Source organism: Mytilus californianus, unplaced genomic scaffold (genome assembly GCF_021869535.1).
Source record: "Mytilus californianus isolate M0D057914Y unplaced genomic scaffold, xbMytCali1.0.p SCAF_17, whole genome shotgun sequence".
Lineage (NCBI taxonomy): Eukaryota > Metazoa > Mollusca > Bivalvia > Mytilida > Mytilidae > Mytilus > Mytilus californianus.
Window position 1 is genome coordinate 8,821,072 of NW_026262659.1, and position 27,709 is coordinate 8,848,780.

The 27,709-nt window shown below is 29.1% G+C and overlaps 1 protein-coding gene and 1 long non-coding RNA gene across 2 annotated transcripts in view; both read left to right on the forward strand.

The window, feature by feature from the left end:
* Positions 1 to 27,007, forward strand: part of LOC127726463 (chymotrypsinogen B-like) — a 39,649-nt gene extending 12,642 nt beyond the window's left edge. The window contains exon 6 of the mRNA XM_052233841.1: positions 26,840 to 27,007. Coding sequence (XP_052089801.1) covers positions 26,840 to 27,007 — 168 coding nt within the window. The remainder of the gene's footprint in view (positions 1 to 26,839) is intronic.
* On the forward strand, positions 9,695 to 21,345 carry LOC127726351 (uncharacterized). The gene is made up of 4 exons (XR_007993503.1): positions 9,695 to 9,819; positions 15,736 to 15,926; positions 16,998 to 17,130; positions 20,983 to 21,345. It is a non-coding gene; the product is annotated as an uncharacterized LOC127726351 (long non-coding RNA).
* Positions 27,008 to 27,709: the final 702 nt, after the last annotated feature.

Consider the following 27,709-nt stretch of genomic DNA (forward strand, 5'->3'; position numbering starts at 1 on the left):
GTTAAGGAACGTTAAGGGCTATTCGCCCCTGTGTTTCAAAATTACAAGCTTTAAAAATAAAACTGAGAACGGAAATGGGGAATGTGTCAAAGAGACAACAACCCGACCAAAGAGCAGTCCAAGGCCACCAACGGATCTTCAACACAGCGAGAAAATCCCGCATTCGGAGGCGGGCTTCAGCTGGCCCCTAAACAAAAATTTGTACTAGTTCAGTGAAAATGGACGTCACACTAAACTCCGAAACATATAGCCATGGTAGAATAAACAAACACACAGCAATACGCACTGTAAAACTCAGTTTAAAAGAAGTCTGAGTCCGATGTCATAATAGGTAACAGAAGATTCTAAGCAAAATGACAATGATACATAAATTAATTAATTTATAGACTGTTATAAATTATAAGTATATAAATAAAGGAAATTAAAATGCTAAAAAATTAAAGGTCCGCGTCCATGGTTTTGAGATATAAGGCATTGCAAATTTGGCGGGGAACGATTCTCTCTAGATTTTTCATACAGCTAACATTGATACTCTTTTTCCTTCAAAAACTATGAAAAAATATCAAGGATTTTATATGATTTTCAAAAACGGATTTCTGAACTAATAATGAAAAAAATTGGTGTTAGCGGGCACAATTTTTGATGGCAAAACATATGGATAAAACCAAAGTATTCCGAATATCTGACAAAAAGTAAAAATACAAGACTAGCAAACATCCTTAAGAAAATCATGATAATTCTAACTACATCGGGTCGTACATACAATGCTTAAAACAAATCTAACTGTTTAGTTTGCAGTCAATATTTTTACCGAAGTAGAAATCTACCTGTACGGAAATAATTATCTGGTTTTGTTTTGTGCAAATTACAACTAACAAATTAAGTTAAAGTATTCACGACGTAATTTAAAACCAATATATACAGAATTTTATTTGATGCATCATCAAACAAGCACACCAAAAGAGACGATCAACAATAACAGGTAACAAACGGACAGAATGTTTTAAAAGGAAGTTCCTTATCAAAAGATATCATTTAATAATAATTTATGAACTTTTTGCTGAATAGTCATATTTTTTTTCATTTTTATAATATGGCTTTTACTGGGATAAAGCAAACAGTACGGCGAGCTTGCAATAATTATGTAATATACAAACAAAGTTTCTGCACTATAAAATTAGGAGAAATGTGAATATTTCCAGTAAGACAACAGTTACTATGCACCAGAGACCAAATGACGTAGATATAAACAGCTATTCGTCACCGTACGACCTTCAACAATGCGAAAACCCCATACCGCATAATCAGCAATAACAGGCCCGGCATGACAAAATGTAAAACAATTCGAACGAAAAAACGAATAGTCCGACCCACTCACAATACAACAAACTTAAAACACGAATAGTCCGACCCACTCACAATACAACAAACTTAAAAACACAAATAATTTACAACAAACTTAGAACACAAATGATTTACAACAAACTTAAAACACAAATGATTTACTACAAACTTAGAACACAAATGATTTACAACAAACTTAAAACACAAATGATTTACAACAAACTTAAAACACAAATGATTTACAACAAACTACAAACACAAATGATTTACAACAAACTTAAAACACAAATGATTTACAACAAACTTAAAACACAAATGATTTACAACAAACTTAAAACACAAATGATTTACAACAAACTTAAAACACAAATGATTTACAACAAACTTAAAACACAAATGATTTACAACAAACTTAAAACACAAATGATTTACAACAAACTTAAAACACAAATGATTTACAACAAACTTAAAACACAAATGATTTACAACAAACTTAAAACACAAATGATTTACAACAAACTTAAAACACAAATGATTTACAACAAACTACAAACACAAATGATTTACAACAAACTTAAAACACAAATGATTTACAACAAACTTAAAACACAAATGATTTACAACAAACTTAAAACACAAATGATTTACAACAAACTTAAAACAAAAATGATTTACAACAAACTTAAAACACAAATGATTTACAACAAACTTAAAACACAAATGATTTACAACAAACTTAAAACACAAATGATTTACAACAAACTTAAAACACAAATGATTTACAACAAACTTAAAACACAAATGATTTACAACAAACTTAAAACACAAATGATTTACAACAAACTTAAAACACAAATGATTTACAACAAACTTAAAACACAAATGATTTACAACAAACTTAAAACACAAATGATTTACTACAAACTTAAAACAAAAATGATTTACAACAAACTACAAACACAAATGATTTACAACAAACTTAAAACAAAAATGATTTACAACAAACTTAAAACACAAATGATTTACAACAAACTTAAAACACAAATGATTTACAACAAACTTAAAACACAAATGATTTACAACAAACTACAAACACAAATGATTTACAACAAACTTAAAACACAAATGATTTACAACAAACTTAAAACACAAATGATTTACAACAAACTTAAAACACAAATGATTTACAACAAACTTAAAACACAAATGATTTACAACAAACTACAAACACAAATGATTTACAACAAACTTAAAACACAAATGATTTACAACAAACTTAAAACACAAATGATTTACAACAAACTTAAAACACAAATGATTTACAACAAACTTAAAACACAAATGATTTACAACAAACTACAAACACAAATGATTTACAACGAACTTAAAACACAAATGATTTACAACAAACTTAAAACACAAATGATTTACTACAAACTTAAAACAAAAATGATTTACAACAAACTACAAACACAAATGATTTACAACAAACTTAAAACACAAATGATTTACAACAAACTTAAAACACAAATGATTTACAACAAACTACAAACACAAATGATTTACAACAAACTTAAAACACAAATGATTTACAACGAACTTAAAACACAAATGATTTACAACAAACTTAAAACACAAATGATTTACTACAAACTTAAAACACAAATGATTTACAACAAACTTAAAACACAAATGATTTACAACAAACTTAAAACACAAATGATTTACAACAAACTTAAAACACAAATGATTTACAACAAACTTAAAACACAAATGATTTACAACAAACTTAAAACACAAATGATTTACAACAAACTACAAACACAAATGATTTACAACAAACTTAAAACACAAATGATTTACAACAAACTTAAAACACAAATGATTTACTACAAACTTAAAAAACTTAAAACACAAATGATATACAACAAACTACAAACACAAATGATTTACAACAAACTACAAACACAAATGATTTACAACAAACTTAAAACAAAAATGATTTACAACAAACTTAAAACACAAATGATTTACAACAAACTTAAAACACAAATGATTTACTACAAACTTAAAAAACTTAAAACACAAATGATATACAACAAACTACAAACACAAATGATTTACAACAAACTACAAACACAAATGATTTACAACAAACTTAAAACAAAAATGATTTACAACAAACTTAAAACACAAATGATTTACTACAAACTTAAAACACAAATGATTTACAACAAACTACAAACACAAATGATTTACAACAAACTACAAACACAAATGATTTACAACAAACTACAAACACAAATGATTTACAACAAACTTAAAACACAAATGATTTACAACAAACTTAAAAAACTTAAAACACAAATGATATACAACAAACTACAAACACAAATGATTTACAACAAACTACAAACACAAATGATTTACAACAAACTTAAAACACAAATGATTTACTACAAACTTAAAACACAAATGATTTACAACAAACTACAAACACAAATGATTTACAACAAACTTAAAACACAAATGATTTACAACGAACTTAAAACACAAATGATTTACAACAAACTTAAAACACAAATGATTTACTACAAACTTAAAAAACTTAAAACACAAATGATATACAACAAACTACAAACACAAATGATTTACAACAAACTACAAACACAAATGATTTACAACAAACTTAAAACACAAATGATTTACAACAAACTTAAAACACAAATGATTTACAACAAACTTAAAACACAAATGATTTACAACAAACTACAAACACAAATGATTTACAACAAACTTAAAACACAAATGATTTACAACAAACTACAAACACAAATGATTTACAACAAACTTAAAACACAAATGATTTACAACAAACTTAAAACACAAATGATTTACAACAAACTTAAAACACAAATGATTTACAACAAACTTAAAACACAAATGATTTACAACAAACTTAAAACACAAATGATTTACAACAAACTTAAAACACAAATGATTTACAACAAACTTAAAACACAAATGATTTACAACAAACTACAAACACAAATGATTTACAACGAACTTAAAACACAAATGATTTACAACAAACTTAAAACACAAATGATTTACTACAAACTTAAAACAAAAATGATTTACAACAAACTACAAACACAAATGATTTACAACAAACTTAAAACACAAATGATTTACAACAAACTTAAAACACAAATGATTTACAACAAACTTAAAACACAAATGATTTACAACAAACTACAAACACAAATGATTTACAACAAACTACAAACACAAATGATTTACAACAAACTTAAAACACAAATGATTTACAACAAACTTAAAACACAAATGATTTACTACAAACTTAAAAAACTTAAAACACAAATGATATACAACAAACTACAAACACAAATGATTTACAACAAACTACAAACACAAATGATTTACAACAAACTTAAAACAAAAATGATTTACAACAAACTTAAAACACAAATGATTTACAACAAACTTAAAACACAAATGATTTACTACAAACTTAAAAAACTTAAAACACAAATGATATACAACAAACTACAAACACAAATGATTTACAACAAACTACAAACACAAATGATTTACAACAAACTTAAAACACAAATGATTTACTACAAACTTAAAACACAAATGATTTACAACAAACTACAAACACAAATGATTTACAACAAACTACAAACACAAATGATTTACAACAAACTTAAAACACAAATGATTTACAACAAACTACAAACACAAATGATTTACAACAAACTTAAAACACAAATGATTTACAACGAACTTAAAACACAAATGATTTACAACAAACTTAAAACACAAATGATTTACAACAAACTTAAAACACAAATGATTTACTACAAACTACAAACACAAATGATTTACAACAAACTACAAACACAAATGATTTACAACAAACTTAAAACACAAATGATTTACTACAAACTTAAAACACAAATGATTTACAACAAACTACAAACACAAATGATTTACAACAAACTACAAACACAAATGATTTACAACAAACTACAAACACAAATGATTTACAACAAACTTAAAACACAAATGATTTACTACAAACTTAAAACACAAATGATTTACAACAAACTTAAAACACAAATGATTTACAACAAACTTAAAACACAAATGATTTACTACAAACTTAAAAAACTTAAAACACAAATGATATACAACAAACTACAAACACAAATGATTTACAACAAACTACAAACACAAATGATTTACAACAAACTTAAAACACAAATGATTTACTACAAACTTAAAACACAAATGATTTACAACAAACTACAAACACAAATGATTTACAACAAACTACAAACACAAATGATTTACAACAAACTTAAAACACAAATGATTTACAACAAACTACAAACACAAATGATTTACAACAAACTTAAAACACAAATGATTTACAACGAACTTAAAACACAAATGATTTACAACAAACTTAAAACACAAATGATTTACAACAAACTTAAAACACAAATGATTTACTACAAACTACAAACACAAATGATTTACAACAAACTACAAACACAAATGATTTACAACAAACTTAAAACACAAATGATTTACTACAAACTTAAAACACAAATGATTTACAACAAACTACAAACACAAATGATTTACAACAAACTACAAACACAAATGATTTACAACAAACTACAAACACAAATGATTTACAACAAACTTAAAACACAAATGATTTACTACAAACTTAAAACACAAATGATTTACAACAAACTTAAAACACAAATGATTTACAACAAACTTAAAACACAAATGATTTACTACAAACTTAAAAAACTTAAAACACAAATGATATACAACAAACTACAAACACAAATGATTTACAACAAACTACAAACACAAATGATTTACAACAAACTTAAAACACAAATGATTTACTACAAACTTAAAACACAAATGATTTACAACAAACTACAAACACAAATGATTTACAACAAACTACAAACACAAATGATTTACAACAAACTACAAACACAAATGATTTACAACAAACTTAAAACACAAATGATTTACAACAAACTTAAAACACAAATGATTTACTACAAACTTAAAACACAAATGATTTACAACAAACTACAAACACAAATGATTTACAACAAACTACAAACACAAATGATTTACAACAAACTACAAACACAAATGATTTACAACAAACTTAAAACACAAATGATTTACAACAAACTTAAAACACAAATGATTTACAACAAACTACAAACACAAATGATTTACAACAAACTTAAAACACAAATGATTTACAACAAACTTAAAACACAAATGATTTACAACAAACTTAAAACACAAATGATTTACAACAAACTACAAACACAAATGATTTACAACAAACTACAAACACAAATGATTTACAACAAACTACAAACACAAATGATTTACAACAAACTTAAAACACAAATGATTTACAACAAACTTAAAACACAAATGATTTACTACAAACTTAAAAAACTTAAAACACAAATGATATACACAGGCAAATTTTGTTCACGTGAATTTCACGTGAGTCTCATTTCACGTGAAAGTCACGTAAAATTCACGTGAGTTTCACATGAATTTCACGTGAATTTTTGCTCACGTGAATATCACGTGAATTTTTAATGTGAATTTCACGTGAACAGTTTTCACGTGAAATTCACATGAAATTCACGTGAAACTCACATGATCTGACTTACGTGAATTTAACGTGAACTTGTTAACGTGAAACTCATGTGAAATTCATGTGAATTTCACATAAACTTTTTTTCACGTGAAATTCACGTGATCTCACTCACATGAAATTCACATGATTTGACTCACGTGAATTTCACATGATCTGACTAACGTGAAATTCACGTGAAATTCACGTGAAATTCATTTGATCTGACTGGAGCTAATTTTTTATATAATGTGCTTACGTGGTTGGTTTTGCACAAGATAAAATCACTTTTTAAAATAATTAAGTGTGTGCACTAATTATTGCCATTTTGACATAATCGCCAAAATGTAAAAATAATTATTGAAGAAGAATTAGAATAAGAATATAGATATTTTATTTGTTTGAAATACAAAAATTAACAAATTCTAACAAAATTTCACAATAAACATTTTAAAAACATACTCAGGAGAACATTTTTACAAGCACTTTAATATAATTTACATAAAAGGGGGACATATAACCATCAAATGATTAATATTTATCTTTTTATTTCGCATGAATTATCTCCCTTGGATTAGATGCAACTACAAAAAGATCAGTGTTGGTTTTGAGTTGTATTTTCTGTCACTGTTTATATTAATCTCTAGTAGAGCAATAAGGGTAGAATTTGTATCTTTGATTTCAAATTCCTAGATACCTAGATTATATTGATGGGCTAATATTGATTTATCAGTATATTTCTATTATTATTTATCAGTAAACTTAATTTCTTTCACACATTGAAAGTTTTCTTTGTTTTTGTCCTCTTATAAAATATGGGAGGTAAATCCAGCTTATGAAATAGATTCCTGTTACTGTAATTCATTTAATATCCTTTACTTTCCATAATTGCAAAGAAAAAAAATAATAATGAATATGAATTGAATATCAGTTACTTCAAAACCTGAGTTATCTCCCTTTTTTGCTGTGTATTAAACTTTTCCTCAAACTTATAAGTCAAGTACAATTTTGAGCTTTGAACCACACATTAGTTTAACAATAGGACATATGAATAAAAATATGAAAGTGTGCTGAAAAGAATTTTATTGGGCCAAATGTTGTCAATAAATGTAAAATTGAATGTTTATCAAAGTATATATATTGGAAGTGCAGTATATTTTTAAAACTGCTTTGCTTTCAGAAATATGAAAAATGTTTGATTTAATGAGTATTACAAAAGCGGTAAATGCTAACTACTCCCTCATCTAAAAAAAAGGAAGAAAAAAGAAAATATCTTCTCTCAGGGATTGCATGTGTATCAACTGGATTGCAATTTATGTGTTGGTACACTTCAAAATATTTTATAAACCTTTTTATGATGATCAAGATTTCTCAATTTTTCCTTTTGAGTTAATGAGTTGTCAGGGTTTGTCAATCAATGGGAAAAATTTTAAACTAAATATTAATTTTATAATTTCAGTAGTAACTAGGTAGGGATTTATTCTAATTTTATGTTGTGTTTTTTTTTACATTGAGTCTATGGGAGTAACATTCAGACTTAACAGTGCTTAATGAAAAATGACAAAAAAATCTTTAGGGTAGGCTATTATTAAGACTAAAAAGTAGGGTAGTTAGGGTAACGGTGAGTGGAACCACGCATATATCATAGGCGAATCCAGGGGGCTCTGCCACCCCCCCCCCTTTTGTGGGAAAAATTTTGGTTGATTATATAGGGAATCACTGAAGCATGACTGGAGCGGCCCCCCCTTAGGTCAGTTAGTGCCCCCCCCACCCTATGAAAAGTTCTGGATCTGCCAATGTATATTTTTATTTGGCTTATTAATAAGTATGTTTTAAGAAGATAATTAAGGATTGTCTGAAATAATTTGTTAATTTATAGCGAATGGTTGGTTAAATTTACAACTTTGATAGATCTGATATTATTTATTAAAAAAAAACTACAGTCTTGAAATATGTGAAACCAGGAATTTTACACCTAAAAATGCTGTATATTTAAATTTTCAAATATTTTTAATTATCTTTTAAAATTTATAGATAATAAACATATTTAAAGTCCTATATAGTGTCCCAGGCAAATGCATTAATGTGCTATGTATGTTATCGAAAATTATTGATTGACATTAAATTATTACCAGAGGCATATATACTAAATAATGTCTCTAATATTATTTAGCTGTAATAAATGTGAGGGTATGATTGCCAATTAGACAGGCTGTTAATTGGATTAAACATATATATTCTTCAACTAAATGAAATAACTTCATTGAAATTATATCAAACAATATAGTTTATATTATATTAAAATATATCAAATAGTTTTAAGGGTTAAACTTTATGCTCCACTAAAGGGGTGCTCCTATGTAAAGGATGCTTGTAAACAAAAGAATTTGTTATTTGTTCATTTATATGTCTTACTTAGTCAGGACTTTAAGCAGTAAATATCATTTTAAAACTGAATTGAGTCAGTAAAGTCGGGAAGCTGATTATGCTAAGAAATATTGGATATTGGTCTATTAAATGGGGAAACCAGCATGTACCTATTTGCACATGGATAACTATTCTTCGTGACGATATCCGGGACCGGAGATCGGTTTTTAAAACGCTTGAAAGATTCAGATGAATGATGCAAAAGAAGACGCCGGTAGCCAACTGACAACAACTTGAACAAGTACTTGTTTCTGTTTATTTAACGAGACAAACACAATCAAGGAGTTATGAACGTATAGATACTCGAGGAAATAATACAGGTAACTCAAATAAATGATTTAATAGTGCAGAAAGAAACAGAAATACAGAGCTCCAGATAAGCTGCGTATTTGCGTGATCACGCAATAAAAATAATTAAAAACCCAATGCAATTGCCCATTGCAGGGTTCAATAACCCAATTAATTCAAAGGAAAACCCAATTATATGCCAAAAACATGGGTTTTTAACGCTTTTATTCGCTATCGTTTGCGTTATTTACCCTTACTTGATTACAGTCGTCGCGTAAATCTATTTTTATAATATTTATAATTGGAGATGTCCTTTCGTTCTAAAAATAGAGCCCTGCATCAAGTAGCTGTAATGGGTCCCTGTTGAAATTTTCCGTTGCTCAAAAGGTACACGTGTTTATGAAAAGATTTCGATCTTCTCGGCGTTTATCCAATTAGCGTGTGACATGCTGTCATTTTTTTTCGAATTGCTCGGGATTTATCGCAACATACAATGAATTAAAACGAAAGTAAATGTCCGGTAAAAATATTGAATAGAAGCATGTTTTCGGCTTCTTTTTGATAGCTGAGGGAAAGTTATGATGATAACAAGACTCAGCTAGTGATTTTAGGAAGCGGCCATAACGAGAACATTGCTAGAGCGATAAACACGGGGTTCCGTCAAAAACGAAATCAGTTGGAAAAAGTGAAAGGCCAAATCAATTATGACATGATATGTAGTTTGAAAGCATTGGAAACCAAAAGTTCTGATAAGGGACAACTTAACCCAGATTTATGTAAATTGAATTAAACGAAAACAGTTTATATATTATTTTTTTCATTTTAGTTGATGAGTGAATACACATATATCCGTTTTTTTACGTCAATGCAGCTGGACACTTTTTTTGTTTTGGTCTAATTGTTCTAGATGCTTAAGATAGTTGTCTTATTGGCAAGTGCAGTATAACATTGTCATTTATTTACTTGATGTTGCAGAATTATTTGTAAGAATGTGGTCTCCGTCATTATAAACCACCCTATAAACCTCAAGGTTTTGGGGTATATCTTAAATCTGGAAACTACTTTTTTATTTTTATTAAAAAGTAGATCTGGCAAATAGGTGAAAGGACTGGCAAAACTTTCTTACAGCACCTAATTTTCACATATATTACACAAAAATCTAAACACTTAGCCACACCTACCCCAACTATAATTAAACTGTAGGGTGATCATATGGGATCTAGAAAGGCAATTAGTTCCTGTCCAACTAGTGACCGTGACCAGCTGCAGTTTACATAAGTTTTGAGAAAATACAAAACTGACAGAACGTTTAAAACGGGACACAAATTAAATGTTCAATTGCTCGTCAGTAAATAAACCAAATAAAACAGCTAGCACATATTCTACAAAGAAAGAAACACATTTTAGATGGAAACACATCTGGGGTTGAAATAATGTGAATATAACATGATTAAATATTCAATATTGTGTTGATGAAAAAACCCAATACATTAAGGAGCTTGGTGGTGAAAAACCCAATTTGATATTTGCTTGAGGGGTGAATTGGAATTGATAATGCAATTAAAAAACTTTATCACCCAATTACATAAAAAAATGGTGGGTAAAAACCCCAATTTGTGAATTCTTATCTGGAGCTCTGGAAATAGTGAGAATGTTTTTCAACTTTTGACCTGTCAGATCAGTTCACAGTTGTAAAACTCCGTTTAAAATAAACACTCATTAGACACACACACATGTATACTCAAAAGTTGATACAAAACAAGAAACTCGATATTGATTTGATATTTATACATTGTATATAGTTTTACCATGACAAATTTACAGATCAAGTTCAATATTTATTCTGTTGAGATGTTTTTCTTTGCATTATGCATAGCAGATTACATGTAGCTATGGTCCTTGGACTTGGAAAATTCATGCAAATAATCTGTTTTTCACTTTGTTTGTTTGTTATACTTGGATATATTGATTTGCTAATTGTCATGAATCATGATTGTTGTATAGTTTTACCATGACAAGTTGCATATACAATAATGAATTTAGGGCCCAAAAACTAAGATTTTCTGGTTTCCATACATTAATTTGAATATAATATAAAAATAAGAAGATGTGGTATAATTGCCAATTAGACAACTCTCCATCCGAGATCAAATGACATAGAAGTAAATAACTACAGGTCACGGTACGGCCTTCAATTATGAGCAAATCCCATACATTTCTATGGATCTCTATGAAATTGAACTTCAAGGTTCATACCAAAAAAAGGAAGGTTGGGATTGATTTTGGAGGGTTATGGCCTTAACCATTCAGGAGTTAGCATGGTAAGGCCAGGGTTTTTTAATTTGTTGGTTCGGTCGGTCGAGAATAAAAAGAAAAATAATATCTTTCAAGACAGAAAAAATATATTTCACCTTACTAACAAAATGTTTGGTTTGCTATCTTGTCATCGCTTAAATTCTAGTTCCATGAATAATTATTGCTCAGCTGTTATAAACATAAATATACAATATATGTACATTGTCGGAAAATATATAATTTATTTGTACAAGCTTTAGAAACAGGACGAAAAGCGAGGCTCGCCAAGCTTTTCTCCTGTTTCGTAGCGAGTACAAATACATTTTATATTTTCCGACAATGTACACATTGTTTTTATACTGAAATTTACACCCAAAACTTGAAACTTTAGTTGTTAAAATCTAAATCATTGTCTCTAATTATTCAAAGAAATCGATAGTTTGAACACGGACCGAGAAGAGGACCCTAAAATGAACTGGTACGCAAAAAGAAATATCCACATAACTGCTTGCTCAACATACAAGTACAAATAAAGCAAAAATTTATTTGTGTACCTGTTATTTGTACATTAGTTAGCTGATTGCAGGATAAAATGCATGCCATCATCATACAATTTCCAAATAGGGGGGTTATGTCCAAGGTCATACAATTTCCAAAAAGGTGGGTTATGTCCAAGGACATAGACAAATTAAATCGTTATTTCATGAACAAGAAAAAACAGTTCCACCAATTTCAGGAAGACAATACATCAACTGTCAAGATGAAGAACAGGAATAAAAGCCCTGTTCATTGATAATTTTCTATGTTTTCTATGTATTGTGTGCGATTTTGTCCCATGTATATTTACTCCATATCCTTTCATTTTCTATTGGTGAATAATGATCTTCAAGCACGAAAACTAATACATGAAAATTGCAAACACATCGTACGAAAATAAGCTTTACCATTCTTGTCAAAAACATAACAGACTTGTCCACTGGAAAGACAAAGATATCAGATTCATGAGTTGTCATGCATTCCCATTTTTGATATCCAAATGGACGTTTTTTTTTTATTATCTATGAAACAAGAAAATTCCAAATTGTTTGTGAATATCTATAATTTAACTTGAAACTATGAGATGATACATCTTACAGATTTATGAAAAAAAAAGGGAAACAAACTTATTGTAATTGGTTTTAAATACAGGTTTCGCTCCGCCGCAAAATTATTTGCGCAAACAACATTTTAAGGTCAATTACATGTATGATTGACTTGTCTATTTTTAGATACAACACAATGTGTTATCAATTCTGTTAGTCATGTTAGTGTTTGATGCATTTCATAAAAAAGAAAATTTGTATTTATATTTCAGGGATAAGGTTTTAAGGTTTTTGTAAGGGTCAGCGGGAATAAAAAGCATGAAATGTCAATTTTATTTTTATTCTGCAAATCAGAAAAATAGGGTCGGCGGATCCGTAAACCAACAAATAAAAAAGCCCTGGCCTAAGGGGCCTAAACAATACTTTTCTAATACACTGTACAAGTTACCTATTTCTTGACCAATTTCAATGAAGTTGAATGCAAAGTCTTGAATTTTTCAGGTACTTTAATATGCTGAATTAAACTTATCTTGTATTTTAGAGTTTGAATATTTGGATCTGTTTTTAATCAGTCAAGGGACTTACTTTAATGAGTGATTTTCTAAATCACTGATTCAAGTGACATTATGTCCACAAATGTTGGAAGTAAGAGTTGTCATTCTTCAGTAATCACCAATTTAAGTTGTACATGTACAAATAAATCACTAGACTAACATTTATTGTAGCTTTAAATGTATAATACATGGGCTTATTATGTTGCTAAAATTACCAGAACCAACATCTGTGTTTATAGACTGTCCAGTCATGTCAAGTGATAACCTTGTACTGAATCTGGGATATTGACATGAAAATCACTTGTTTAAGTATCATACCTCAATTTATTTTAAAAAATCACTTCTTTAAGTATTATTATTTTAATTACCCCCCCCCCCCCCCCCCTAATTTCAACATCCCTGAACAGTGAAATTTTGATGGTGAACAGTAAAATTTTATTATTTGTTAAGAAAGGAAAGTTCATTTATTTCAATTTTACTAATAATTAGATATAAACTAAAACTGTATGTTTAAAATGTTGGTAAAACTACAAATTGACAAAATTTCTTATTTGCAACATTTTTGTACTTAAATGAGTGATTCATAAATCAGTTATTTCAGAACAACCGGGCCCTGACTGTTAATTGGTCCACATTGTGATCTAAATTGTCAAAACTTAAACTTTGTTGGATGCCATCAAAAATTGAATTATTGATTTTTTTTTTAATATGCAGAATCTAACCGTGTATATACATTTTGTGTATTTGGATTTTTAATTTTGGGTCTGGTTTTCAAATTTGTCTTCATAAAGGCAAGGGTCATGTTTAAAGCATCTGATCTGTATGAAGAATGGTAGGTCCATGACTTGTAATCTAAAAATAAGTCCCCTCCTACATGTCCTAGAAAAGACAGGTCCCGGACCTCAGACTTGCACTATTTTGAACCCATGCATAAATTAAAGGTCCAAAGGGCAAAAAATTTAACTTTAATTTGTATATTGGTATGACGTCGGCGTCGTCCGAAGACACATTGGTTTACGCACTCTTACTTTAGTTTAAGTGTATGGATCTCTCTGACATTGTACCACAAGGTTCCATATCACAAAGAGAATGCAGGAATTGATTTTGGGGGTAATTGCCTCCAAATTTTAGGAATTAGGGGCCAAAAAGGGGCAAAAAACAAGCATTTTTCTAGTTTCATGACAATAACTTGTGTGTAAGTGTATGGATCTCTCTGACATTGTACCACAAGGTTCCATATCACAAAGGGAATGCTGGGATTGATTTTGGGGGTAATTGCCTCCAAATTTTAGGAATTAGGGGCCAAAAAGGGGCAAAAAACAAGCATTTCTCTAGTTTCATGACAATAACTTGTGTGTAAGTGTATGGATCTTTATGAAATTGTACTACAAGGTTCCATATCACAAAGGGAAAGCTGGGTTTGAGTTTTGGGGTAATTGCCCTAAACATTTAAGAATTAGGGGCCAAAAAACAAGCATTTTTCTAGTTCCCAGACAATAACTTGTGTGTAAGTGTATGGATCTCTCTGAAATTGTACTGCAAGGTACCATACCACAAAAGGAAGGCTGGGATTGAGTTTGGGGGTGATGAATCATAAGGGGGTTCAAAATATTTGGGGGGGGGGGATTTTTTTTTCCTTTTTTTTCTTTAAAATTTTCCATTTTAAATTTGTTAAATCTGATTTATACATGTATATAAAAGGAAATAATAATGATATGGTTTGAATAGGTTAATTAAAATTTTTTAAGTTCTAAGACCACATTCATTCTGTGTCAGAACCTATGCTGTGTCAAATATTTAATTACAATCCAAATTTAGTGCTGTATCAAGCTTGAATGTTGTGTCCATACTTGTCCCAACTCTTCAGGGTTCGACCTCTGCGGTCGTATCAAGCTGCGCCCCAGCGGAGCATTTTATTCTTTATTGTTCTAAATGATGTTAATAGCCACTTCAATCCATTGCTTTTTGATACTTGATAATACATGCTGTTAATAAAGCACTGTTTTCCTCCTTTCAGCAGTACATTGTATTACAACAAATGGACAGAGGAGTTGACTATTGATAGTGACTGATAATGGACTGGAGTAACCTAGCGTCCAATGACTCTGAACATGCCTGACAGTACTGGCATTTGTACATGTATGTCGACAGCCAATTCTAAGTAACCTTAAACGTATACATTGTATATACAAAAGACCTACAATAATGGTATGTGCATCTATGGGGGACTTATATTTCACTGTTGTCACACAGTGTTGTGTGGCTTTATTACTGGTCAGACTATCTATTCTTTACTATTATAAAGTTCAAATATCATGTACATGATTATGACTTGCATTGTATAAATTATGATGCAGCATGATATCTTTTTGACCTACATTTTTGTCGAGCCTTCGACTTTTGTCGAAAAAGCGAGACATAGCGATCCTACATTCCGTCGTCGGTGGCAGCGGTGTCCACATATATATTCACTCTGTGGTTAAATTTTTTGAAATTTTAATAACTTCCTTAAACTATCCTGGATTTCTACCAAACTTGGACAGAAGCTTGTTTATGATCATAAGATAGTATCCAGAAGTAAATTTAAAAAAAAAAATCCTGTTTTTCCGTATTTTACTTATAAATGGACTTAGTTTTTCTGCCAGGAAACATTACATTCACTCTGTGGTTAAAGTTTTTAAAATTTTAATAACTTTCTTAAACTATCCTGGATTTGTACCAAACATAAACAGAAGTTTGTTTATGATCAAAAGCTAGTATCTAGAAGGAAATTTTTATTAAAATTTTGTACTTGTTTTTCCATATTTTACTTATAAATGGACTTAGTTTTTCTTCCAGTTCACATTACATACAGTCTGCAGTTAAATTTTTTTAAACATTTATTAGATTCATAAACTATCCTGGATTTTTACCAAACTTGGATAGAAGCTTCTTACAATAAAAAAATTGTATTGAGAGGAATATTTTTATTAAATTTTTTCCTCATCTCATTTTCGTTGAGCCTGCGATTTACAGCAAAAGTAGGCGAGACACTGGGTTCCACGGAACCCTTACAAATTTTATGTCTCACTGATTTATTAAGTACATTGTATATGTATGAATTCAGATTGTGGTACATCATGTACATGCACAGTACTTAGTTTTGAGTCTTGCACAAATACATTGCCATTGGAGTTAAAATAAATTTGATCGCAGACAATGACAGAGTGTTTTGAACATTGCCTCATAGTGTTGATCAGGATACCTTTATATTAAATCAATAAAATTTTATTGTCACAGATTGAAAATAGCTCATGAGATGTCAGTGGAATGGAAGTAATACACATCATATGTTTCAATGAAATTAACATGATTAATGATGGGATAAGACGTAGAGGAGATCCTATAGCTACAGTACATGTACATGTAACTGGTATGTATATTTGTTACAGTATTAATAGTCCAAATGGTATAACAATAACGAAAATACTGAATTCCAAGGCAATTTCAAAAAAGGGAAGTCCATGCATATGGCAGTGGCTGCTGGGTTTTACTATTTGTATTATTAAGCGTTACAATGTATATTTCATAGGGTAGTAGACTTGGATGTTTCATAAATTGTATACAGATGCCTTTTGTTACAATGTTTCTGTCCTTCATATGTTGGTTGGCCATGTTAGATCACATTTTAATGGTTCAGCGACTGCTTGAAAAAAACTTAAGGTTTTTATACGACCGCAAAAATTAAAAATCGTATATTGGTATCACGTTGTCGTCGTCCACCCCCCTTTTTTTTTTGAAAACTTGTAAACAGTCAGGATCCCCACCCCGAAACCATATATATTCTTGTATGGGACAATATAACAAATCAAATGAAATAAAAGGCCAGTCCCCTGGGGTCACCCCACCCCATCCTGTTTGAGAACTTGTAAACGGTCGAGATCCCCACCCCTAATTCATATATATTCTTGTATGGGACAATAAAACAAATCAAATGAAATATAGGGAAAGTCCATGGGGGTAACCCCCAACCCCCTTCTTTTTGATAACTTGTAAATGGTCGAGATCCCCACCCCTAAACCATATAGATTCTTGAATGGGACAATAAAACAAATCAAATGAAATTGAGGGAAAGTCCCCTGGGGTAACCCCCACCCCCCTTCTTTTTGAAAACTTGTAAATTGTCAAGATCCCCAACCCGAAACCATATATATTCTTGTATGGGACAATAAAACCAATCAAATGAAATATAAGGTGAGTCCCCTTGGGTCACCCCCACCCCCCTCCTGTTTTAGAACTTGTAAACGGTCGAGCTTTTCATTATTAATAAGATAATACCACATTGAGGTCCAAAGGGTCCTAAATTAAACTTTTGTTTAATTTCATCAAAAATTGAATTCTTTGGTTCTTTGATATGCTGTTTCTAACAATGTTTGAGTGTTAAATCATATCTAATTTTAGAGAACTTAGTCATCACTGGTTGTTGTTATTATATTATTGATTATAATTTGAAAAATTGCTTCGAATTTCATATCTTATTTTAGAGAACTATTTATCCAGTTTGAGTTATTTCCATTTGCACAGAAAATATTATGGATAAAATTAACCTGTGTTTCATTTCAACATAAATTAAATATATATATAGGGTTCTTTCAAATGCTGAATCTAAACTCTATTTAAATATTAGATTTTTAGGCCCAGTTTTCAAGTTGGTCCAAATCAGAGTCCAAAATTAAACTTTGTTTGATTCAACAAAAATTGAATTTATGGGGTTCTTTGAAATGCTGAATCTAACCATATATTGAGAGATTTTGGATTGTGGGCTCCTTTATCAAATTGGTCCACATTGAGGTCCAAAGGGTCCTAGATTAAACTTTTGTCTGATTTCATCAAAAATTGAATTTAGGGGTTCTTTGATATGCTGATTCTAATATGTACTTAGATTTTGGATATTGGACCATAATAGGTATTTAAATGTCCAATTTCAAATATATCAGTTCTTTGACTACATTCATTTTGTGTCACAAACCTATGATTTGTCGAATATTCAATCACAATCCAAATTCAGAGCTGTTTTAAGTTTAAATGTAGTGTCCATACTTGCTCAACTGTTCAGGGTTCGACCTCTGCAGGAAAATCCGGTTTGCTGTCTCTCTGACAGCCTCTTGTTTGACAATATTCTGGTCTCAAAGCAAAATATATAGATTCAGTGTAAGACTTTTAGTTTTTAGGGACAACATCAAAAGACCAATATGTAGGACAAAGCAAAAAATGTTTCAGTTTGCAGAAAAACCTTTTATACCTGTCAATTATGTTTTTTTTTCAAATTAAGTTAAGAGGGGGCTGATTATCATTGATATAACTATGTCAAGTCAGTTTTTATAACACATTTCAATTACAACTTGATGTAGTTCCTAACTGGGATACAATTTAAAGTAGTTTGTAATAGACAAAAGGTCCTTAAATATAATAAAACTCGAAGTTTAAAACATAATTACTAAATTACAAATAGAATGCAACACTAATAGAATAGTCATAAAGAAGGGCAATCAATGAACAAAAGACAAACCCGGGAACAGATAAAACACAAAACGACAAACATTATAGACAATCAACAATGAAAAATAAAAATAAATGAGAAAAATGGATCTCAAAATACAGGGGCTACGTCAGAGGGTGAACAGAACTTGCTTCTTGCAAGACACTTGCCGTGAAAACAATTTGATATGAAGACAAGCTTTTGTTTTGAAATTTCCAACATGAGGCATTTGCCTCAATGTAGTTACGGCCCTGTAATAAAAGTGAGGTAAATGTTCACGAGACAATATACCTCAAGTGAAATGAAACCCATTTTCAAACATTTCAAATACATTAATATTTATATTATTAAAAGATTTGGGAAGTTTTTCCCGAAAAAAATATAAAAAAAAACGAATTTTGGAAGAATCTGGTGGGTGCCATCTCATACTTCAAAATAGCATTTATAAAATGGCTTAAAAGACCTGCCAAGTTATTTTCAATACATTGTAAGTCAGGTTATTTATTTTCAAACTACCACAGAACAAACCATTTATTTTTATTATTATCAAGGCTGAGTTATTTATTTTCAAAATGGTCAAATGACCTGATAAGGAGTTATTGCCCTTTTAAGTCAAATTTAACAATTTTCCGTAATTTTTTTTAATTTACAAAAGTCTTCTCCTGAAACAACAGAGACAAATAAACCAAACTTGGCCACAATCATCATTAGGGTATCTAGTTTTTAAAAACATGGCAGATATGGCTAAAAATAGAACATAGAGGGAAAATGCAGTTTTTGACTTATATCTCTGAAACTAAAGCAAAAGTATAACGGTTACATTATTTCATGCATCAATTGTAAATAAAAATATCAGGTGAGAGATACAGGCTCCTTGGAACCTCTAGTTTGGTGTATGCAATAATTGTACATGTTGTAAGGTGCACATGTCTGTCTGGCTTGGTTTATCTGAACTTGACCTTAATATTTGCTTGACAGTATATTTTCATGAATCATTGGTAATGTTAAGTTTATTTGATACTTATCGTAAACTTATAATTATTCTTATATCTTTAGGACAAGCACCATAAAACAGTGGGGACATAAAAATACCTGGAGTCCGTCTATCCCTTTGGCCTTATAAGCGCTCTCACTTGCATGTCTTGTACAATTCTTGTCAAATTTTTATGAAACTTATTTTGATTGGTTATATCAACAATGTCTGACAAGTTTTAAAATCAGTGCCAATCAATCATTTTTAAAAGAGTTATGCCCCTTGGAAACATTAATTATTTGGAAAATTGCATTGTTAGGGCTTTTGTGTACAATTCTTGCCAGAATTTTATGAAATTAATATTAAATAGGTTTATATCATCAGAATGATCATAGCATTTTGATTTTCATCTGTAATGTTTACAAATTCCAGGTTTCATGGCAAATTTCAACCATTATAAACCTCCACAACCTCCATAGCAGAGGTAATCAAAAAGTAGTGCAGCAACAAACAACAACTATTAATATTCCACTCCAGTTTATCTGACACACAATATACATGTATGATTATATACATAGATATAAGAAGATGTGGTATGAGTGCCAATGAGACAACTCTCCATCCAAGTCACAATTTATAAAAGTATATATATATATGTACCCGGTAAGTTTGGATATTAAATTGATGTTATCATTTTTGCTTGAATGGTAAGGCAATATTTGATTTGATGTATATTTTACAAAATAATATATACTGGGTTTTTTTTATTACAGCAAATGTATTCCAAGAGTTTATGGCTGATTATGCAACTACAGGATTTTATCATTGAAGCAACATCTTAGAAGGATAAGTGCAAATGTATGAAGGAAGCCTTGTGTACAAATACATGTAGCAATTACATGCAGGAGAGAACACTTAAACATTACTAACATGTTGTCATGATATTGGAGTGGTGCATTCTAGAAATCTAAACACCTGGAATTAAATATTGTGTATATTTTTTTTCAACCACAAGTACTTTCAGCATATAATACAATTCATATTCAAATTATTGTGTCAACATGACAGTTACTGTCTAAAAATGGAAAATGCTTGTTTTAAAATGAATTTTATATAAATATTTTAAATAACAAGAATTTTTAGCTTATTGTGCAGCCAAACTTTGAGATCTTTTAATGGTATATGCCTGTTGTTTGTCAACATTTATTTTCTTTTTGACTTAGGCTTAAGATCAGTGTTAATATGAAAAACTGAAAACCATATATGAAATAAGAAGGAAATGGTTGTAAATAACAGCAAGACTTTCAATATGGTATATCAAATATATTTCACAGAACTTTCTATTTCAGTTTATTAATACAATGAGATATGAGGTATAAATCAATCAGACAGTAACACAACAACAAAAACACATGAAAGACATTAAGGTGCTAACATAGTCCTCAACAATAGACAGGTGTCTAAACAATATGTCATGATCTGTTTAATTGATCAGAGTACATGAGTATGTGGCAGGGTGAACTACCTTTTTTCTTCAAAACTCTCATAAGAAGAATTGGCATCTTTTGCAAGTAAGACTTTTTCATAATGTGATTGGAATGTCTCAAAACTGATGAACACAAAAAGACTTATACATACATATTAAAAATGAAATATACATCAGTGCATACATCTTCTTTAAATGAATCACCTTCCATACATCAAATTAAAAAAAATATTGAGACTTGAATACAACAAAAAATGTTGTAGGAGTGAACTATGGTGCCCTGGATATTTGTTTGTCTTCTTGGTTTTATTGAATCTATCTGCTGCTAATTGAAGATATTGTGAGTTGGAGTTGATGAATAAATATTATTTGTATTGTTTAGGACCAAGAAATTTAAGATACAAAGAGAAAGTAAAATAGAATGGAAGTATGAATACATCCTCAAGACCAAGAAGAATGTTTATTTATATCAAAATAGAATGTGTACTAGATTAGCATTTACTTATCTAAAATATGCTCAAATACTGTGAAATTTGTGTGATTGAGACTCAATTCACCTTAATTTCATTTAAAAAAAATAATGTGAAAGCTCGATTCACATTAATTTCACGTGAAAAAATTAACGTGAATTTCACGTGAAAGCTCGATTCACGTTAATTTCATGTGAAAAATTTCACGTGAATATCACGTGAAAGCTCGATTCACGTGAAATTCACGTAAATTTAACGTGAGTTTCACGTGAAAAATTTCACGTGAGTTTCATGTATAAGCTCGTTTGAGGTGAATTTCACGTGAAAAATTTCATGTGAAATTCACGTGATTTTCACGTGAAATTTACGTGAACAAAATTTGCCTGTGTACAACAAACTACAAACACAAATGATTTACAACAAACTACAAACACAAATGATTTACAACAAACTTAAAACAAAAATGATTTACAACAAACTTAAAACACAAATGATTTACAACAAACTTAAAACACAAATGATTTACTACAAACTTAAAAAACTTAAAACACAAATGATATACAACAAACTACAAACACAAATGATTTACAACAAACTACAAACACAAATGATTTACAACAAACTTAAAACACAAATGATTTACAACAAACTTAAAACACAAATGATTTACAACAAACTTAAAACACAAATGATTTACAACAAACTACAAACACAAATGATTTACAACAAACTTAAAACACAAATGATTTACAACAAACTACAAACACAAATGATTTACAACAAACTTAAAACACAAATGATTTACAACAAACTTAAAACAAAAATGATTTACAACAAACTACAAACACAAATGATTTACAACAAACTTAAAACACAAATGATTTACAACAAACTTAAAACACAAATGATTTACAACAAACTTAAAACACAAATGATTTACAACAAACTACAAACACAAATGATTTACAACAAACTTAAAACACAAATGATTTACAACAAACTTAAAACACAAATGATTTACAACAAACTTAAAACACAAATGATTTACAACAAACTACAAACACAAATGATTTACAACAAACTTAAAACACAAATGATTTACAACAAACTACAAACACAAATGATTTACAACAAACTTAAAACACAAATGATTTACAACAAACTACAAACACAAATGATTTACAACAAACTTAAAACACAAATGATTTACAACAAACTACAAACACAAATGATATACAACAAACTTAAAACACAAATGATATACAACAAACTACAAACACAAATGATTTACAACAAACTACAAACACAAATGATTTACAACAAACTTAAAACACAAATGATTTACAACAAACTTAAAACACAAATGATTTACAACAAACTTAAAACACAAATGATTTACAACAAACTTAAAACACAAATGATTTACAACAAACTTAAAACACAAATGATTTACAACAAACTACAAACACAAATGATTTACAACAAACTACAAACACAAATGATTTACAACAAACTTAAAACACAAATGATTTACAACAAACTTAAAACACAAATGATTTACAACAAACTTAAAACACAAATGATTTACAACAAACTTAAAACACAAATGATTTACAACAAACTTAAAACACAAATGATTTACAACAAACTTAAAACACAAATGATTTACAACAAACTACAAACACAAATGATTTACAACAAACTTAAAACACAAATGATTTACAACAAACTTAAAACACAAATGATTTACAACAAACTACAAACACAAATGATTTACAACAAACTACAAACACAAATGATTTACAACAAACTTAAAACACAAATGATTTACAACAAACTTAAAACACAAATGATTTACTACAAACTTAAAAAACTTAAAACACAAATGATATACAACAAACTACAAACACAAATGATTTACAACAAACTACAAACACAAATGATTTACAACAAACTACAAACACAAATGATTTACAACAAACTTAAAACACAAATGATTTACAACAAACTACAAACACAAATGATTTACAACAAACTTAAAACACAAATGATTTACAACAAACTTAAAACACAAATGATTTACAACAAACTACAAACACAAATGATTTACAACAAACTACAAACACAAATGATTTACAACAAACTTAAAACACAAATGATTTACAACAAACTTAAAACACAAATGATTTACTACAAACTTAAAAAACTTAAAACACAAATGATATACAACAAACTACAAACACAAATGATTTACAACAAACTACAAACACAAATGATTTACAACAAACTACAAACACAAATGATTTACAACAAACTTAAAACACAAATGATTTACAACAAACTTAAAACACAAATGATTTACAACAAACTTAAAACACAAATGATTTACAACAAACTACAAACACAAATGATTTACAACAAACTACAAACACAAATGATTTACAACAAACTTAAAACACAAATGATTTACAACAAACTTAAAACACAAATGATTTACAACAAACTACAAACACAAATGATTTACAACAAACTTAAAACACAAATGATTTACAACAAACTTAAAACACAAATGATTTACAACAAACTACAAACACAAATGATTTACAACAAACTACAAACACAAATGATTTACAACAAACTTAAAACACAAATGATTTACAACAAACTTAAAACACAAATGATTTACTACAAACTTAAAAAACTTAAAACACAAATGATATACAACAAACTACAAACACAAATGATTTACAACAAACTACAAACACAAATGATTTACAACAAACTACAAACACAAATGATTTACAACAAACTTAAAACACAAATGATTTACAACAAACTTAAAACACAAATGATTTACAACAAACTTAAAACACAAATGATTTACAACAAACTTAAAACACAAATGATTTACAACAAACTACAAACACAAATGATTTACAACAAACTTAAAACACAAATGATTTACAACAAACTTAAAACACAAATGATTTACAACAAACTTAAAACACAAATGATTTACAACAAACTTAAAACACAAATGATTTACAACAAACTTAAAACACAAATGATTTACAACAAACTTAAAACACAAATGATTTACAACAAACTTAAAACACAAATGATTTACAACAAACTTAAAACACAAATGATTTACAACAAACTTAAAACACAAATGATTTACAACAAACTTAAAACACAAATGATTTACAACAAACTTCAAACACAAATGATTTACAACAAACTACAAACACAAATGATTTACAACAAACTTAAAACACAAATGATTTACAACAAACTTAAAACACAAATGATTTACAACAAACTTAAAACACAAATGATTTACAACAAACTTAAAACACAAATGATTTACAACAAACTACAAACACAAATGATTTACAACAAACTTAAAACACAAATGATTTACAACAAACTTAAAACACAAATGATTTACAACAAACTTAAAACACAAATGATTTACAACAAACTTAAAACACAAATGATTTACAACAAACTACAAACACAAATGATTTACAACAAACTTAAAACACAAATGATTTACAACAAACTTAAAACACAAATGATTTACAACAAACTTAAAACACAAATGATTTACAACAAACTTAAAACACAAATGATTTACAACAAACTTCAAACACAAATGATTTACAACAAACTACAAACACAAATGATTTACAACAAACTTCAAACACAAATGATTTACAACAAACTTAAAACACAAATGATTTACAACAAACTTAAAACACAAATGATTTACAACAAACTACAAACACAAATGATTTACAACAAACTTAAAACACAAATGATTTACAACAAACTTAAAACACAAATGATATACAACAAACTTAAAACACAAATGATTTACAACAAACTACAAACACAAATGATTTACAACAAACTTAAAACACAAATGATTTACAACAAACTTAAAACACAAATGATTTACAACAAACTTAAAACACAAATGATTTACAACAAACTACAAACACAAATGATTTACAACAAACTTAAAACACAAATGATTTACAACAAACTTAAAACACAAATGATTTACAACAAACTTAAAACACAAATGATTTACAACAAACTACAAACACAAATGATTTACAACGAACTTAAAACACAAATGATTTACAACAAACTTAAAACACAAATGATTTACTACAAACTTAAAACAAAAATGATTTACAACAAACTACAAACACAAATGATTTACAACAAACTTAAAACACAAATGATTTACAACAAACTTAAAACACAAATGATTTACAACAAACTTAAAACACAAATGATTTACAACAAACTTAAAACACAAATTATTTACAGCAACAAAAGACAAATGATTTACAGCAACAAAAGACAACCATGAACCGCAGGTTCCCGACCCGGGACATGCACACTTACTAGTTCTTTTATAATAACCTCAAACAGTTCAGTATTTATGCATATTAATGCATACGACTGTTTGTTCTACATTATTTTAATGCTTGCAGACGGGCTCTTTACCCGAAACACATATAACACATTTGGTAATCAAGCAGATTTTAACAAAAGAACTAATAAGAACGTTTTACGAACCTAGCTTTTACATGTAACATGTTATGTTTTATTATGTAAAAGTTTTAGTTACCTTAGAACGATTGAAATTGTTTTCAGGGAGACAGTGGTGGTCCTTTGGCATGTCTTGGGACAGATGGGTACACTTTAGCCGGGATATCATCATGGGGAGATACAGACTGCGGTGATTATCCCTCCATTTACACACAGGTAGCTGAACATTTGGGATGGATCCACGATATCATGGACTACCACGGTTCTTCTTAATAAAAAGAGAACAAAAAAGAAAAAAAGATACATGGCTGTCATAAATTGACTTCAAAAAGGACACGTTTCGATATCTTCCATGAAATAATTATTGGTCTAAATGATATACAGTATTTTAAGTGAAGCTATCATGATTTTTATCAGAAATATGCCTGTCTTACCATCAGTACAGATATTTCGTATCGATCAACTATCATATCATAAAGCCTACATATATGACAGCGATCAACTATCATATCATAAAGCCTACATATATGACAGACAGCAACCACCGACAATCACTGAATTATAGGCTGCTTACTAGAGACAGGTATATAAATAATGTGGCGGGGTTAAACATGTTTGTGAGCGTTCAACCTCCCCCATACCTAAGACTACCTCCCCATACCTAAGACTATGGTGTAACAGAACAACATAAGAACAAATTGTCAAAATCAGTTGAAAATTTCTTGACTCACCAGATTGGCACAAAACACAAAAACAACTAACCTAAAGATAAAAAACACCCAGTACTGATCTACCAGTAAAAGCACGGTTACAGAAAGCTAATTCAAAGCACGTTACAACGTATAAATAAATCGTGTTCATCCAGACTATATATGTATCAGTTAGTACACTTCTAACGGATTTAGTGTAAAAACGTCATAAACAGCCTGAGAAAAGCATGTCCGTGTGCAATCCCAAGATAGAAGTACATTGTAT